Below are 14,215 nucleotides of genomic sequence, written 5' to 3'. Positions count from 1 at the left end.
CACAGCTCCTGCAGATTGCCTGTCTTACAGCTAGACTTACTCTCTGAGCCCAGTAACTCTCTTGTTTCTTGACCCTCAGGCACAAGAGTGGCAAAGGCTCTCTCTGTTGTAGCCCCAAAGTCTTCGACCGTCCCATTCTGGTGTTCAAGGAAGGGTCCTTGCACCCTCGTACACCACTGAAAATGGTCCCCTGCTTAAATTATCCTCTGTTCCCCACTGGAAAGTGCCATCTGTTTCCTGTCAGGACTCTGATTGACATAAAATCTGATTAGCAGAGAATACATTACCTGTTTTGTAAAAATATAAATTGTAAATTGAATCCTAGTTTTTCATTTACATAAATCTCTGTCTGTGGGCTTACAGAGTTTCAAGTCTGCTATAGCTTAATTTATAGTGTATCTTCAACTGAAGGAGAATCCTAATATCTCTGATTTTTGAGGCATTGCAGATGCTTCCATTCATTCACTATTAGGTATAAGCCAACAGCAAAGATTTCTATGTATATGATATTGCCCTTCCTTTGATCCTTTCTTTGCATAAATATAATTTTATATTTATGCCATTTTAGTCACTTAATTTAGTTAACTTTTAAGGCTATATAAATGTGTACATATATAGATGTGTGTCTGTGTATGCATAAAATTTAAAAAGAGTGGGGAAATGGTTAAATAATGGTTGAATAAATCATGATAAATTCATACTGTTGAATACTATGTAGTCATTAAAAAGAACGAGATAGGCCTATAAATATGAATATGGATACAGCTCCAAGACATTTGGCTAAGTGAAAAAATCAAGACCAGAACAAAAAATACAGAAATCAAATGTTCTGTGTATGTGTAATCGTGAGGAGTAGACTGGGGAGGCCGAGTGTACCAGCCTACAGCCAGCACCCTGGCAGAACAGAGAACCATACTTTTCATGCTTTGCTCTCTCTGCTTACATATGGCAAAGGACTCTTGTGTATCTCTTAGAACATGTGTTCTGTATTCATTTATGCTATCTCCTGAAACCTCACCAAAATGACAGTAAAGACATAAAGTGACAATACAGGGCAAGAAGAACAGAGACCACAATAGAGGATTAGAGACAATAAAATTCTAGAATGTTAAAAGTGGACAAGAGATAGTCACTGAATTATTAGAGCAGTGAAAATTTAAGCTAACGTTTCTGCAGAGGTGCTTGCCAGTGAAAAGCAAACTGATTTGTGGCCCAGAACACCTGAAAGAGTCAGAAGTTAGAGACCTTCCAAGGAGGGGCAAGATGTGAGACAAATACAGGAAAATTAGTTGAGAGTTGGCACAAGGAGCAATTAAAGCCCACCCACTGAAGCCCAGTGATTACATCCCCAACTCAAGAAGGACATGAGAGGTTTGGTGATGGAGAAATTATGCCAAAGAGACCCTGGACTGAGGGCTGATGACAGGCACAGCTGAAGGTGGGGATGAGGCACTGGACAGAAGACAGTGAGATTGAGTGAAAGGCTGTCTACCACATGGGAACACCCAGGCCTTTTCCTCTCCTTAATCCCCAGGAAGCTGGCAGGGAAGCTTCTAGTTCTCTCCCAGCAGACTGGATAGTATTTCTTTCGAAAAGACCCAAGAAAAAGACCTAATGACTTTTAGGGTTGTCCAGGAAAACGTCCAAGCTCCACCTGATAACCCTACCATGAACCTCACCGTTCGACAAACCCTGTTTGTGGACTTAAAGCTTCCAGTCAGGCTTTTAGCACCTCAGGTTTTTTTGTTGTTGTTGTTGTTGTTTTTAAGATTTTTTTATTTACTTGAGAGAGAGTGAAAGCAAGAGCGAGAGCGAGAGAGCGAGAGAGAGCATGCAGAGAGAGAAGGAGGAGCGGATTCCCTGCCAAGCAGGGAGCCCAATGCTGGGCTCAATCCCAGGACCCCAAGATCACATGATCTGAGCCGAAGGCAGACACTTAAACAGACTGAGCCACCCAGGTGCCCCGAGCACCTCAGTTTTAACACGAACTGGAAGACTTTTGAGGAAAATTTCTTATATTAAAAAAAAGTAATAAAACAACAGAAAAAAGGAAACTCAGGAGAATCAAAGCCTATGCCAGGAGCAGAAGAAACTATGGGACGTCCAGGTCGGGTGGAGGCTGGTGGCACAGGTTGTGAAAGAATTCACCCAAGGCAGAACAATGGAGATAGAAGTTTATGGAATACACTGCAGGGAAGCAGTGGTCAGAACAGCAGAGCAGAGACTGTGATAGGGTGGTGGTGAGGGGCTATAGTTACAGGGCCGAGTGAGGAAGTATGGAAGTATGGAATTTCCTCCTTTTGTTGGTCATCTTAGGAATTGTACTTGGTTGTAAGTAGCTGATTGGTCAGTTAGGGTCTATGGCTGTTTTGAGAGGAGTTGTTTAATGAGCCTATTTGCATTCAATTTGGGGGTCATCATGGGCCCTATTACCTTGATCAAGTTTCCATTGCTCAAGCCTGTTGCCTGAAAGCAGCCTCTACAAAAATCTCAAACTATTAATATCCTCCCAAAGGTAAGTGATGCTACTGCTTTCTTGGGATTAAAACAGTGTGCTACGACAATGGAATGATTAAAGAACAAGAAAGTGCTTTAGAAATTAAAAAAATACATATTGATTTAAATTAAAAATTCAGTAGAGATGTTGAAAGAGAAAGTTGAAGAATCTCTCAAAAGTAGAACAAAAAATTAGGAAAGGGAAGAGAAGAAGGGCAATTCAAGAGGTTCAGTATCTGATTTCAAGAAGAGGACAAAAGAGAGGCAGAAATTGTCAGACACTGTTCAAGTCTGGGTTCTCCAGAAAAACAGAACCAAAAGTATAGATACATATAAATGTAATATATTTATTATAAAGGATCAGCTTACTTGAATATGGAGGCCAATCAGTCCCAAGATCTGCAATCAGCAAGCTAGAAACCCAGGAGAGCCAATGGTATAGCTCCAGTTCAAGTCTGAGTCCAAAGGTAGTAGGCAGTCAGGCAGAGAAAGTGAATTCTAATACAACGTTTTCTTCTGTGTCTGGAGTTTCCATGAATTGAATGAAGCCTACCCACACTGCTGAGGGCAATCTGCTTTTACTCAGTCTACTGATTCAAATGTTAATCTCATCCAGAAATAGCCGTAGATGCACCCACAATAATGTTCAACCACGTATCTGGGCACATTGTGACCCAGCCAAGCTGACCCATAAAATGAACCATCATGGATAGATATATGAACACATCCCAGAATAGAGGATGGGATTGGGAAATGAAAATGACCCATACCAAGACACAGCACTGCAAATCCCCAGTAGGGATAAAAAGAATTTAAAAGCTTCCAGAAAGAAAAAGAAAGGTCATGAGGAAATAAAGTGGCATAGAACTCTCAACACCAGGCGCTAAACCTTCATAATTCTGAGGGAATATCTTTCCAATCCAATTCTTTGCTCAGCTAATCTATCAAATACGAAGTTAGAAGTTAGAAAGTTAGAAAAAAAGATATTTTCAAACAGACAAATCTCAAAAACTTTGCCTTCTTTATATCTTTTTTTCCAGGAATCTTTCAGAACATGTATGCTACCAAAGATGAGGAATAAACCAAGAAAGAGGAAGATGTGAATAAGAATACAAGAATTCCAGCAAAGGAAAGAGGCAAATTGAATGTCTAGAGTCATGGTCAAAAAAATACGAGGCTGACAAAAATCTAGCAGTTCTAGAGATCAACCACTCCAGGTAGAAACAGAAGGATGGAAGGATCTAGGAGAGATGTCTCCATTAAAAGCAAAAGCAAAAACAAAACCTACAAGAAAACTTGAGGTGCTTGACAATGTTGCTGGTAAGAGAATTAGAGAAGTATAGAAAAATAATATGCACATGCACGCACAATCCCCACTCACTCATGCAAAAACAACAAAACAAATAAATAAGCAGTATTTAGCTCCTAGAAAAATGAAAGTATAAAAAAAGAAATGTATACAAAGCACTACTTACTTGTAAGCAATATTTGCATTATTCTATTGTAAAAACTGAATATTCATTTAATACACGATTATGATTCAAATACACGGTACAGTGGGAAGAGCATGAGTGTGTGGGTGTGTACGCAGGAGTGGTAAAAGGATATTAAATACTTATCTTCCATAGCAGAAAGTGAGTACATAATGTCTAAAATTATTTAATTAGTATTGTTATTTTAAAACTAAAGAGTAAAATATAAAAAGAAAAACAGCTATTAAATTAAAAGTTGCCTCTGCCTTTAGGGAATCTAATTCTGGGGCCACCTGTTGTTTTGTTTGTTGTTGCTGTTTGTTATTATAAATTTGGTGGCATTACTTGATCTTCCAAAACAGGTCTGGGTATCTTTTTGTTACCCAAAATATTTTTATAACCAAAAGAAATTGCATACAAGGTGATAAAAAACATTTGTGTTAAAGGTTTTCTTAAGCTTTCTGGAATAGGTTGGGTCTAGACAAACAAGATATCTTGATACTAATTTTCTACTGGTTATTAATCACCATTTTCTTGGTTTTTTTTTTTTTAAGATTTTATTTATTTATTCATGAGAGACACAGAGAGAGGCAGAGACACAGGCAGAAGAAGAAGCAGGCTCCATGCGGGGAGCCTGATGTGGGACTCACTCCTGGACCCCGGGATCACGCCCCAGGCCGAAGGCAGACGCTCAACCACTGAGCCACCCAGGTGCCCCTATTAATCACCATTTTCATAATCAGATGGCTAAGACATTAGGGCATGTACTTTATTGTATTATTTAGAAGACATTTCTACCAAAGTAAAATTTTCTATTGTAGGGTAGGAAAAAATCTTTCTTCAACCCTTCTAGGTTCTTGATTGGGATACTATAACAAAAAACAGATTAGCCAGGGAAAGGCATACAAATTTATTTAATCTTAATCTTATGTAATGCAAGAGCCTTCATTAGGAAATGAAGATCCCAGGAAATGGTTAAACCTGAGTGGTTTTACCCTGGGTTTGTTTGGGGTTTTTTGTTTTTGTTTTGTTTTTTACCCCGGGTTTAAGGAAGAAGGGAAAGTCGTGGAAAAATGTGAGAGGACAAAAGTACACAAATTCAGAGTACTAAGCTAGGGGAAGTTTAGCAATGCCTGTTTGGACTCCTCTGTTTTTTTTTTTGTTTTTTTTTTGTTTTTTTTTTCCGTTTTAGACAGGGGTAGGGACAGGAGGAGCAGGGGAGAGAGAATCCCAATCAGGCTCCACACCCAGCACAGAGCCCAAAGTGGGGCTTGATCCCACCACCCTGAGATCCTGACCTGAGTCAAAATCAAGAGTCAGAAACTTAACTGACTGGTTAAGTCAGGTGCCTCTTCCTCTGTTTTTGAAGGAAAGGATGCTCCTTTTCTCTGAGTATAGGGAGAGCGCTTCTCATCTGAGAGTCTTATGACCTGCTACAGGGCGGAAGGGAAGATCAGAGTCCTTCCTGCACCTGCCATTTCCCAAGTTCCTTTAGCTTGAAATATTCAATATGCCAAGGGGCCATATTTGGGGGTAGTGTGTTCCGAACCCTGTCACAGTCATGAATGAAATGTATTAACTTTCTTTGAAACATTGTTGTTAAGAATCTTTATATAGAATCAGATAATTCTGTAATTCTATTTTACTTTTACATTAATTTTTATCATGTTCTCTTAAAAACCATCAAAGGAAACAACCTTAGATTCATTCTTTAAAAGTTAATGAATTATTTAGATATATCCTTAGAGATATTTAGATATATCCTCTCACTTAATTTCCTCCCTCTAATCAGTGTGGGAGTATTAATACCCAGGGTCAAAATCTTGGTTTGGATTTCTTTAAATTATCTTTGTATAAGTAATGCTCTTAAAATAAATGTAGTTGTGCAGAAAACAATCTAGAGGAATATATAACAAAAAGCTAACAGTGAATACTTGGTAATCGAAATTGGGGAGGGTTTTCTAAAATGTTTGATAGTCACAAAGTGTGTTATTTTTATAATCAGAATATATCTAGGGATACCTGGGTGGCTCAGTGGGTTAAGCATCTGTCTTTGGCTCAGATCATGATCTCAGGGTCCTGGGATCGAGCCCAATGTTGGGCTCCCACTCAGCAGGGAGTCTCTTTTTCCCTCTGCCCCTCCCCCTAGCTCATGCTCTATCTCTCAAATAAACAAAATCTTTAGTAGAAAGAAATCAGAATATATCTGTGAATAAGTATGTGTATATGTGTGTGTGTGTGTGTGTGCAAAATAAAAAGGGTTGGGCTCTATTATTGCTGTTCTTTCTGGTCTTCACCTTTACCACAAAGGGTTTCATGAGCACAAACCTGAAAGGATTTCCTGTTGAACTTCACATGGCATTCTAAGATATGATTTAGCTATTTTGACTGAATGACTCTGAACTGAGGTGGCCAAAGGCAAATGCCCTGCTCTAGACGGTTAGATCCAAATTGGGGTTATGCACGTTAATGGAACGGCCAGGAACGTCTAAGCTAAGCTAATGGGCAATCACTTGTCAGTCCAGTCAGCCACGACAAATACATGTGCAAGCACAGGAAATGAACTTTACACATTAAAAAAACCCACAAATAAATCATAATGATTTATTAATAAACAAAATATATTTCAGTCCCATTTTTTTTCTCTTCTTGTCTAGTCAGGCCATTTTATGTTGACCAGAAAATAGAAATGACAGTTTCATCTTTTTGCTATCACTCTTCTGGAGGAAGAGCATCTTCTTTCACAGTAGCCCCCCATCCCTTTTTCTTTAAGTTTATTTATTTAAAGATTTTATTTATTCATGAGAGACACAGAAAGGTGGAGACACAGGCAAAGGGAGAAGCAGGCTCCATGCAGGGAGCCCGATGTGGGACTCGATCCCAGGATCCCAGGATCCCAACCTGAGCCAAAGACAGACACTCAACCACTGAGCCACCCAGGTGCCCCAAGTTTATTTTTAAAGTAATTTCTATACCCAATGTGGGGCTTGAATCTATGACCCTGAGATCAAAAGGTGAAGTTCTCCCATTGAGCCAGCCAGACACCCCCTTCCCTAGTGGCTCTTCTTACCTGAGAAGACATGGACTTGATTCTTTCCTCTTTAATTTCTAGGACAAACAGCTAAAGCATTCTTGGCCTCATGTTCTCAGTTTTTTATGTAATTTTTCCAGTCCTTAGCATACATTTTAGAGACTCTAACAGAGGTTCTGCAAATAATTCATGGTGGCATTGGGAATAGAACTATTTGATAGGGGCACCCGGGTGGCTCAGTAGTTGAGCATCTGCTTTTGGCTCAGGTGAGGTCCTGGGACGGAGTCCCGCACTGGGCTCCCTGCGAGGAGCCTGCTTCTCCTTCTGCCTATGTCTCTGCCTGTCTCTCATGAATAAATAAAACCTTAAAAAAAAAAAAAAAAAAGAACCATTTGATAATTTTTGCTCTCTGCCTGCCTCATACGGCGTAGTGCTACAGATGGAATGTATGTATGTCTTCTAATTCATATGTTGAAACTAACCCCCAGTGTGGTGGCATTTGGAAGTGGGGCCTCTGGGATCATTAGGTCATGAGAGTGGAACTCCTTTGCCCTTCTACCCTGTGAAGACACAGTGAGGAGATGGCCATCTATGAACCAGGAAGCAAATCCTCACCAGACATTAAATCTTCCAGCACCTTGGTTTTGGACTTTTCAGCTTCTAGAAATGTGGGAAATGTGGGAAAAAAATATTTGTTGCTTAAGCCATCCAATCTTTTTTGGTATTTTTGTTACAGCAGCCTGAATGGATGACCAAGTACAACCTCTTATTTTATATATTTATATAAAATACACACACACACAGGAAATAAAATAATCTTTGGGGTCCCCGTTGACCACTCTTGGTCTCTGCTGACCTGAATCCAGTTTATTAGCAAGTATTCCCAACTGTCACTTCGGAAGTGCCTGCCTCTGTCCAGGCCCACCAATGTCTTAGTCCTGGTTCTCAGGGGGATTGTCCCACAGAACCACTGGAACAGCTGCATTTTACTCTTGCACACTCTATAGTGTTTTACTACACAGCAACCAGAGTGACCTTTCCAAAGGACAAGTTTGACCACATCTCCCTCCTCTTATTGACTATTAAATTTTAAAGCCAGGTTTGTTGAGGTATAATTTATAAACAGTAAAATTCACCCCTGTAATGTATACAATTTCATGAATTTTAACAAATGTACACCACATCCACAATACAGAACAATCCCATTGCCCCCCCTGAAAGTTCCCTAATCCCCTTTGTAGGCAAACCTTTCTCAACCTACAGTCCCTGGCCACTGATCTGTTTTCTGTCTTTGGAGTATTAGCTTTTCCACAATGTTACAAAAATGGAATCACACTACATGTAGCTTTTTGAGTCTGGTTTCTTTCACTTAGCAGAAAGTATTTGAAATTCACTCATTAGTTGCATGTGTCAGTTCTTTCCTTTGTATGGCTAACTGGAATTCCAGCAATATAACTGGTTATCCATCATCAGTTGGTAGACATTTGGGTTGTTTCCAGTTTTTGCCCACTATAATTAAAGCAACCATAAACATTTGTGTTCAAGTTTGTTGGATTTTTTGGGGTGGAGACACTTAATGTATCCCTTTCTCTTGGTTTTAAACATGTAGGAGTGGGATTTCTGGGCAGTATGGTAAATGCATGTTAAATGTTGTAAGAAACTGGTACTCTGCTTTCCAAAGTGGCTAAACCATTTTTCATTCCCACCAGCAATGTATGAATTCCTGTGGCTGCCCATCCTCCTGAGCACTCAGTATTGGCAGGTTTGTTAATTTGAGCCATTCTGGTTTTAATCTGCATTTCTTTAATGACTAATGATGTCAAGCATCTTTTCACATGCTTAGTTACTACCCACATCTTTTCTTTGGTGACATGTCCGAATTTGTTGCTTAGCTAAAAAAAAGGGGGGGGCAGGGGGCTGTTTTGTTACCGAGTTATATTATTATTGAATTTAAAAAATCCTGAATAGATAATACATTCACATAGTCGAAAAACCAAAAATGTTTAAAAAAGTCATTCATGGGGAAGTGCCCAACTCTGTCCCCTTTTAACCTCTCACTATGCAGCCTCAGAAAATGTTCTCATTAATTTATGTTTCCTCCCAGAGTTCCTTTATGTAAATATAAATATATATTCCTATCTCCTCTCCATTCTTACACCAGAAATAGCATACTACGTACACCATTCAGCATCAGTATATCCTGGAAAGCATCCTCAGTGTGTTCTTATGATTACATATGATTCTACTGTGAGGATAAGGCCTATTTAGCCAGTCCCCAATTGATGGATGTTTGTTTCCAATTATTTCTTTACAAATAACACTACATACAATGAATAAACTTCTACACAGTTCTTTGGTATGCACGCAGTTCTGTAGCTGTAGGCTATATTCCAGAAGTAATTTTCAGATTACTATTTCTTCAAGCACGGCTATCTTGATGTCTATGTACATTTCCTCTGTTCATTTTGGCTCAGCTCAAGGGTCTTATGTAAACCTTATTGATAAAAAAAGAAAATTGGTGTGTGTGTGTGGGAATGGAGTGGGCGTAGGGAGATCATAGGTTGGGAGTTCCTCCTAATTCAGACTCTGCTTGCCAAGCAAGGTATAGGAAGAGGAAGGGCCAGGCCCCACAAAGTTCTTCTGTGATAGCGACATTCTTAATCCTGCTCTAAACCTGACTATGTCTGTGTTCTATTTATTTTATCGCAGATATCTCATGCCTATGTCTGCGTCTTTTGCTTCTGATCTCTATTGGACTAAAGACTTTTTTGTTTCTGATGTGTATTTCGGTCTCACTAGCGATTTATGGAGTTTGCTCTTCATAAGTTTTTCTTTTGATCATCGTTCACCCTCAGTTAATTTGCTCAAGTAAAGAGCAAAATCTCAGGAGGAGATTAGCAAGAAGGAGAGCAGTTAGTTTTATCAAATGAAGTGTTTCTGAATTTGATCATTCACTCCTCACTCAAGGGGAAATTTAAGCTGTGGTAGTAGCCTCTTTGATATTTAACGATCTCATTGATGGTCTCAGTTATTTATGTCTTAAAGGGCCACACAGACTTTAAAATTCACACACTAAAAACAGAAGCTGAGGGCTAAACACAACCACTTACCAGACTGCCTTCTGGTTAGTCCTAAATTTAACTCGAATCTTACCTTTAGTATTAAAGAGACCTTTTAATTTTGATTTTCTTATGTACACCAGGTATTGTGGTCACTGTGAGCTGGTTGTTTATTAGAAGAGGCGACTGTCAAGTGATGTCAGAGGGCTTTGCTCACGTATGTGCTGATTCAGCTCTTCTGTCCAAGTTATTTTCAGAACAAAATGCTGCAAATAGAGACCATAATATTTTTCTTTCCACATTGTTTATTTCAAGAGACATGGGAACCATCATGAAGAAGATTCATAGGCTTAGAATGTAAACCCTGCAAGTCTGCTTTGAGTTTGTGAAGATGTGATTGTGGAGTCTCTTCTCTGGGTCTCACCTCTGCCCTGAGAAAATGGCAGGCCCTGAAATTTATGGGAATTCTGACCTATGAGGCCAGAAAGCGTCTGAGACCGGAGAAGGTGGGAAGCATAGAGACTGGCCCCTGATGGGGTGCATTTCTCAGAAGAGAAAATAATATTACCTGTAGCTCTAATTTCCACAGCACTGTTTTTAAACACTCAGAGATGTTATTCTTGAAATAACCCCCAGGCATATGGAAGACACTAGATTTAAGTAACTCCCCTTCACTTCCAAATCTTAAGGCTGGAAGCTTGTCATTTTATTTGGGGTGGGGGTGGGGGGTCCTTGAAGCAATTAGAGAATCCCTTGTCTTAAAATTTTACACACAAACTGCACATGCAGGGTCCGAACAAAGTTTTTGGGAAAAATGACTGCTTTTAGGTTGAAATTTACTGGGAACAATTTCATTTCAAAAGATCAATTTTTGCCATTTCTATTAAGCTAACAAGTACAAGGCTGAAAGAAGCCTTAGAGTAGGTCATGAAAGCTCCAGATTAAAAAATATTTTTTAAATGGTCTCATTGAGAAATTTTTCAAACGAGAGTCACACTTGAATGAATGAATGCTGTATCAAATTATCCGGAGACAAAGAAGAGAAGCCATTCTACCAGAACAAATGCAGCCTGCTTTGTTTAGAGGACAAATCATTCTTGCAACCAGTTTGGAAATGTCACTTTTAAGTCAATGAGAGTTGTGTTCAAATAAGAGGGGGAAGCAAGACCCCATTATATTCACTAGGATGTGATGTTTTGCTTCTGAATGGTTTCTACAGTGCATGAAAATTCCTTTTTTTGGAAGGGGGTGCGTCTTTTTAATGTCTTAAACTGTTTTCAGGTTTTACAAAGTGCTTTAGCTTTTAGATTGAAAGGGCAGACACAGTCACCCTGGAACATCAGTGGTCCAACTACAGAAGCTCTGGATTTTTTTGGATAAGACTTTTGAAGTCTTGGTAAAAACAGATTCATTGGCTCACATGAGGAAGTAGTCTTCTGGAAATGATCCAAGGCTTGCAGTCATCCGACCCACCCATTATCTTCATTTTTCTGTGATATCACTACTGGAGCCCTGGCCATAATGGGGTTGATTTGAGCGACAATGGTGTCCAGGGGAATAGGATGTTCAGAGGTGAGAATGAGCAAAACTGATGGGGAAGTCAATCTGTTGCCAGGCATCGACCAGACTGGCTAGCAGCTATGGGGTTTATTTATTTATTTATTAAATGACTTTTATTTATTTATTCATGAGAGACAGAGAGAGAGAGGCAGAGACACAGGCAGAGGGAGAAAGAAGCAGGCTCCATGCAGGCAGCCCGATGCGGGACTCCATCCCAGGACTCCAGGGGCACGCCCTGGGCCAAAGGCAGGAGCTCAACCGCTGAGCCACCCAGGTGTCCCCAGCCATGGGGTTTATAAGCAATTTGGCTCTTTTGGTTCATTTTGGCAAATTCTAGATCCCCCAATACTATCGGTTAGGTCATGAAATCAATTCATTTTTGTTACCAACATTCAAAACAATTTTGTTATTACTAAAAGAAACTACAATGCTAAGTAACAGACTAACACTGTCAAATGACTGTATCTTTTGGCAGATAAAATAAAACACTCAAAATGACTGACGATGTTTTTATATCATTTTAAAGTCTGATTTCTTTCTTTCTCTCTTTTCTTTCTTGCTTTTTTTTTTTTGTTGTTGTTAAAAGACAAGCTTCTCCATGGAGATAGGAAGATGTAAGTTGGGCTGCAAAAGCTGTCATCCTTACTCAATGACAAGGAACACCGGGCTGACACTAGCTGAGGGAGAAAGCAGGCACTCACTGGAGTCTGTAAAGATCTATCGAGAAATAAACAAGGGATGACACTTGGTGCACTCTTACAGCAGAGACTCAAGTTTTTGAATGATCCAAATAAAAGATATCCTTCCAAAAAGAAAGCAAGTTTTAAAGGAGCACGAATTCTACACATTGTTGATAAAAAATCAAATTCTCCACTTAATTGCATGACTTTCCAATTTGATTTTCTGGTAGAAACAAAGCTTTAGAATAGCAGTGGACAGTCTGTGGACAGGGGACTGTTTAGCTTTGGGAAGAAGCAAGAAATGTTCTTCGTGTTGCTATTTCTTAAATGTGCCTTAAGGTAAGCAATAAATGGCACAAATACCAGTGGCAAGTTTTTCATTGCAAGTCTAATTAATATCATTAGTAATTATAAAAGGAATATTAAAAGTAATCCTAACCATAAACATACATAACATTTTATTACATGCCAGGCACTGTGTTAGGTGCTGATATACATTTAATCCTTAAGCAGTCATCATCGGGTTGGCATTAGTAGCCCCGTTTTACAGATGAGAACGGCAAGGTTAAGAAAAGTATGTCCATAGTTACTAAGCTATTTATTTAGCTTAGTAGAACCAGTATTTGAATCTAGGCAGTGTAACTGCAGAGCCTAAGTGCTTTAAGCTTTAATAAAATCTAGCACTTATGGAGCATGTGTGTACTGTTATTACTATCATTTTACAGATAAGGAAACAGGTAGAAAAACTTTCCCAAGGTCATACAGCTATTAAGGGCGGAGGTAAGATGTAAAGCCAGCCATTGTGACCTTAGACTCTGAATATTTAATGTCTAAGGCTGTATAACTAGTTACAATATACAGATTTCTTATGAGAGTTAGAAAAGGTATTTTCATTTGGAGTTAAAGAAAAATGGGATCTGCGTGGTTTTGCCTAAGTTGGACATTCTGATGAAGTGGCTGTTTACCACCTTCTCAGGACTAGGCTGTGCTGACTGGATGGCTGGGCTTTTTGCTGGTTTATACTGTCCTCTAGTGGTTGGCAGGAAATTCTGATGCTACTCCTATTTGACAACAAAGGAATAGAATGTTGTTAAGAAGACTCCTTTTAAACATAAAAGTATGAACCTGTGTGGATAGTATTTGTACTTTCAGTCTTTTGACTGAGAAAAATATGTAAAGCCAAAGAGCTACTATGAATTTAATATCTCTTTAATATGAATGCATTTTTATTCATCTCAATAGGATACATATAGATGAAAACAGGACATATACATATTGTTTTCTTTTTTAATATATTGCTTTCAATGTATATATATGTACATACACATACATATATATCTACATAGATACACAGATGGGCAGCACGCGTGCACGGGTGTATGTCTGTGTGTGTCTGTGTGATTTATTTAGGTCTTAGCTCTAGACTATGCTGGGTGCACTGATGGATTTGAAAGCCCTCACAGCAGACTTTCCTTCAAGGATCTTTGGCTGTAACTTCAACAAATACCCATACCTAAGGCAATCACAGACAAGGGAACTTGAATGGACACAAAATCTTAATCAGCATATTCTCTTGAATTGAGCAAAGAGTCCCCATCCCTTGAGTGGGAGAGACCTAAAGAAAATTGATTTTCTGTTTACAAGGAAGAAGTCCTGCTATAAGATACATAGCAGTCTTACTGACATCTCTCTTGTCCCCCATTCTGCATCCCTGGCTGACAGCCTAGAGATGAGAAGGCAGTGGGAACAATCCCCAGGCAGGCAGTATGGAGTGCATTGTCTAAAGGGAATTTAAAAACAACAATAAAAGCAACTAAAAGTAGCCTACTTTTTACTATCACCATTAGCCTGCAATTCTAAAAACTGACAGTGATAAAATAACTCTCCCTGAAATTTTTTTCTGGTTTTAATTCTAAG

At 39.1% G+C, this 14,215-nt stretch overlaps 1 protein-coding gene across 1 annotated transcript in view; it reads right to left on the bottom strand.

Moving 5' to 3' along the window:
- The window catches only part of LOC112674623 (uncharacterized), a 34,740-nt gene that overhangs the window by 9,760 nt on the left and 10,765 nt on the right, over nucleotides 1-14,215 (bottom strand). The window contains exon 4 of the mRNA XM_049106126.1: nucleotides 10,153-10,324. Within this exon, the coding sequence (XP_048962083.1) occupies nucleotides 10,232-10,324 (93 nt within the window). The 3' untranslated portion in view covers nucleotides 10,153-10,231. The remainder of the gene's footprint in view (nucleotides 1-10,152; nucleotides 10,325-14,215) is intronic.

The sequence above is a fragment of the Canis lupus genome, chromosome 36 (assembly GCF_003254725.2).
Source record: "Canis lupus dingo isolate Sandy chromosome 36, ASM325472v2, whole genome shotgun sequence".
NCBI classification, from domain to species: Eukaryota; Metazoa; Chordata; class Mammalia; order Carnivora; family Canidae; genus Canis; species Canis lupus.
The sequence above is the reverse complement of the archived record's forward strand: the minus strand, read 5'-3'. Positions and strand labels throughout refer to the sequence as shown.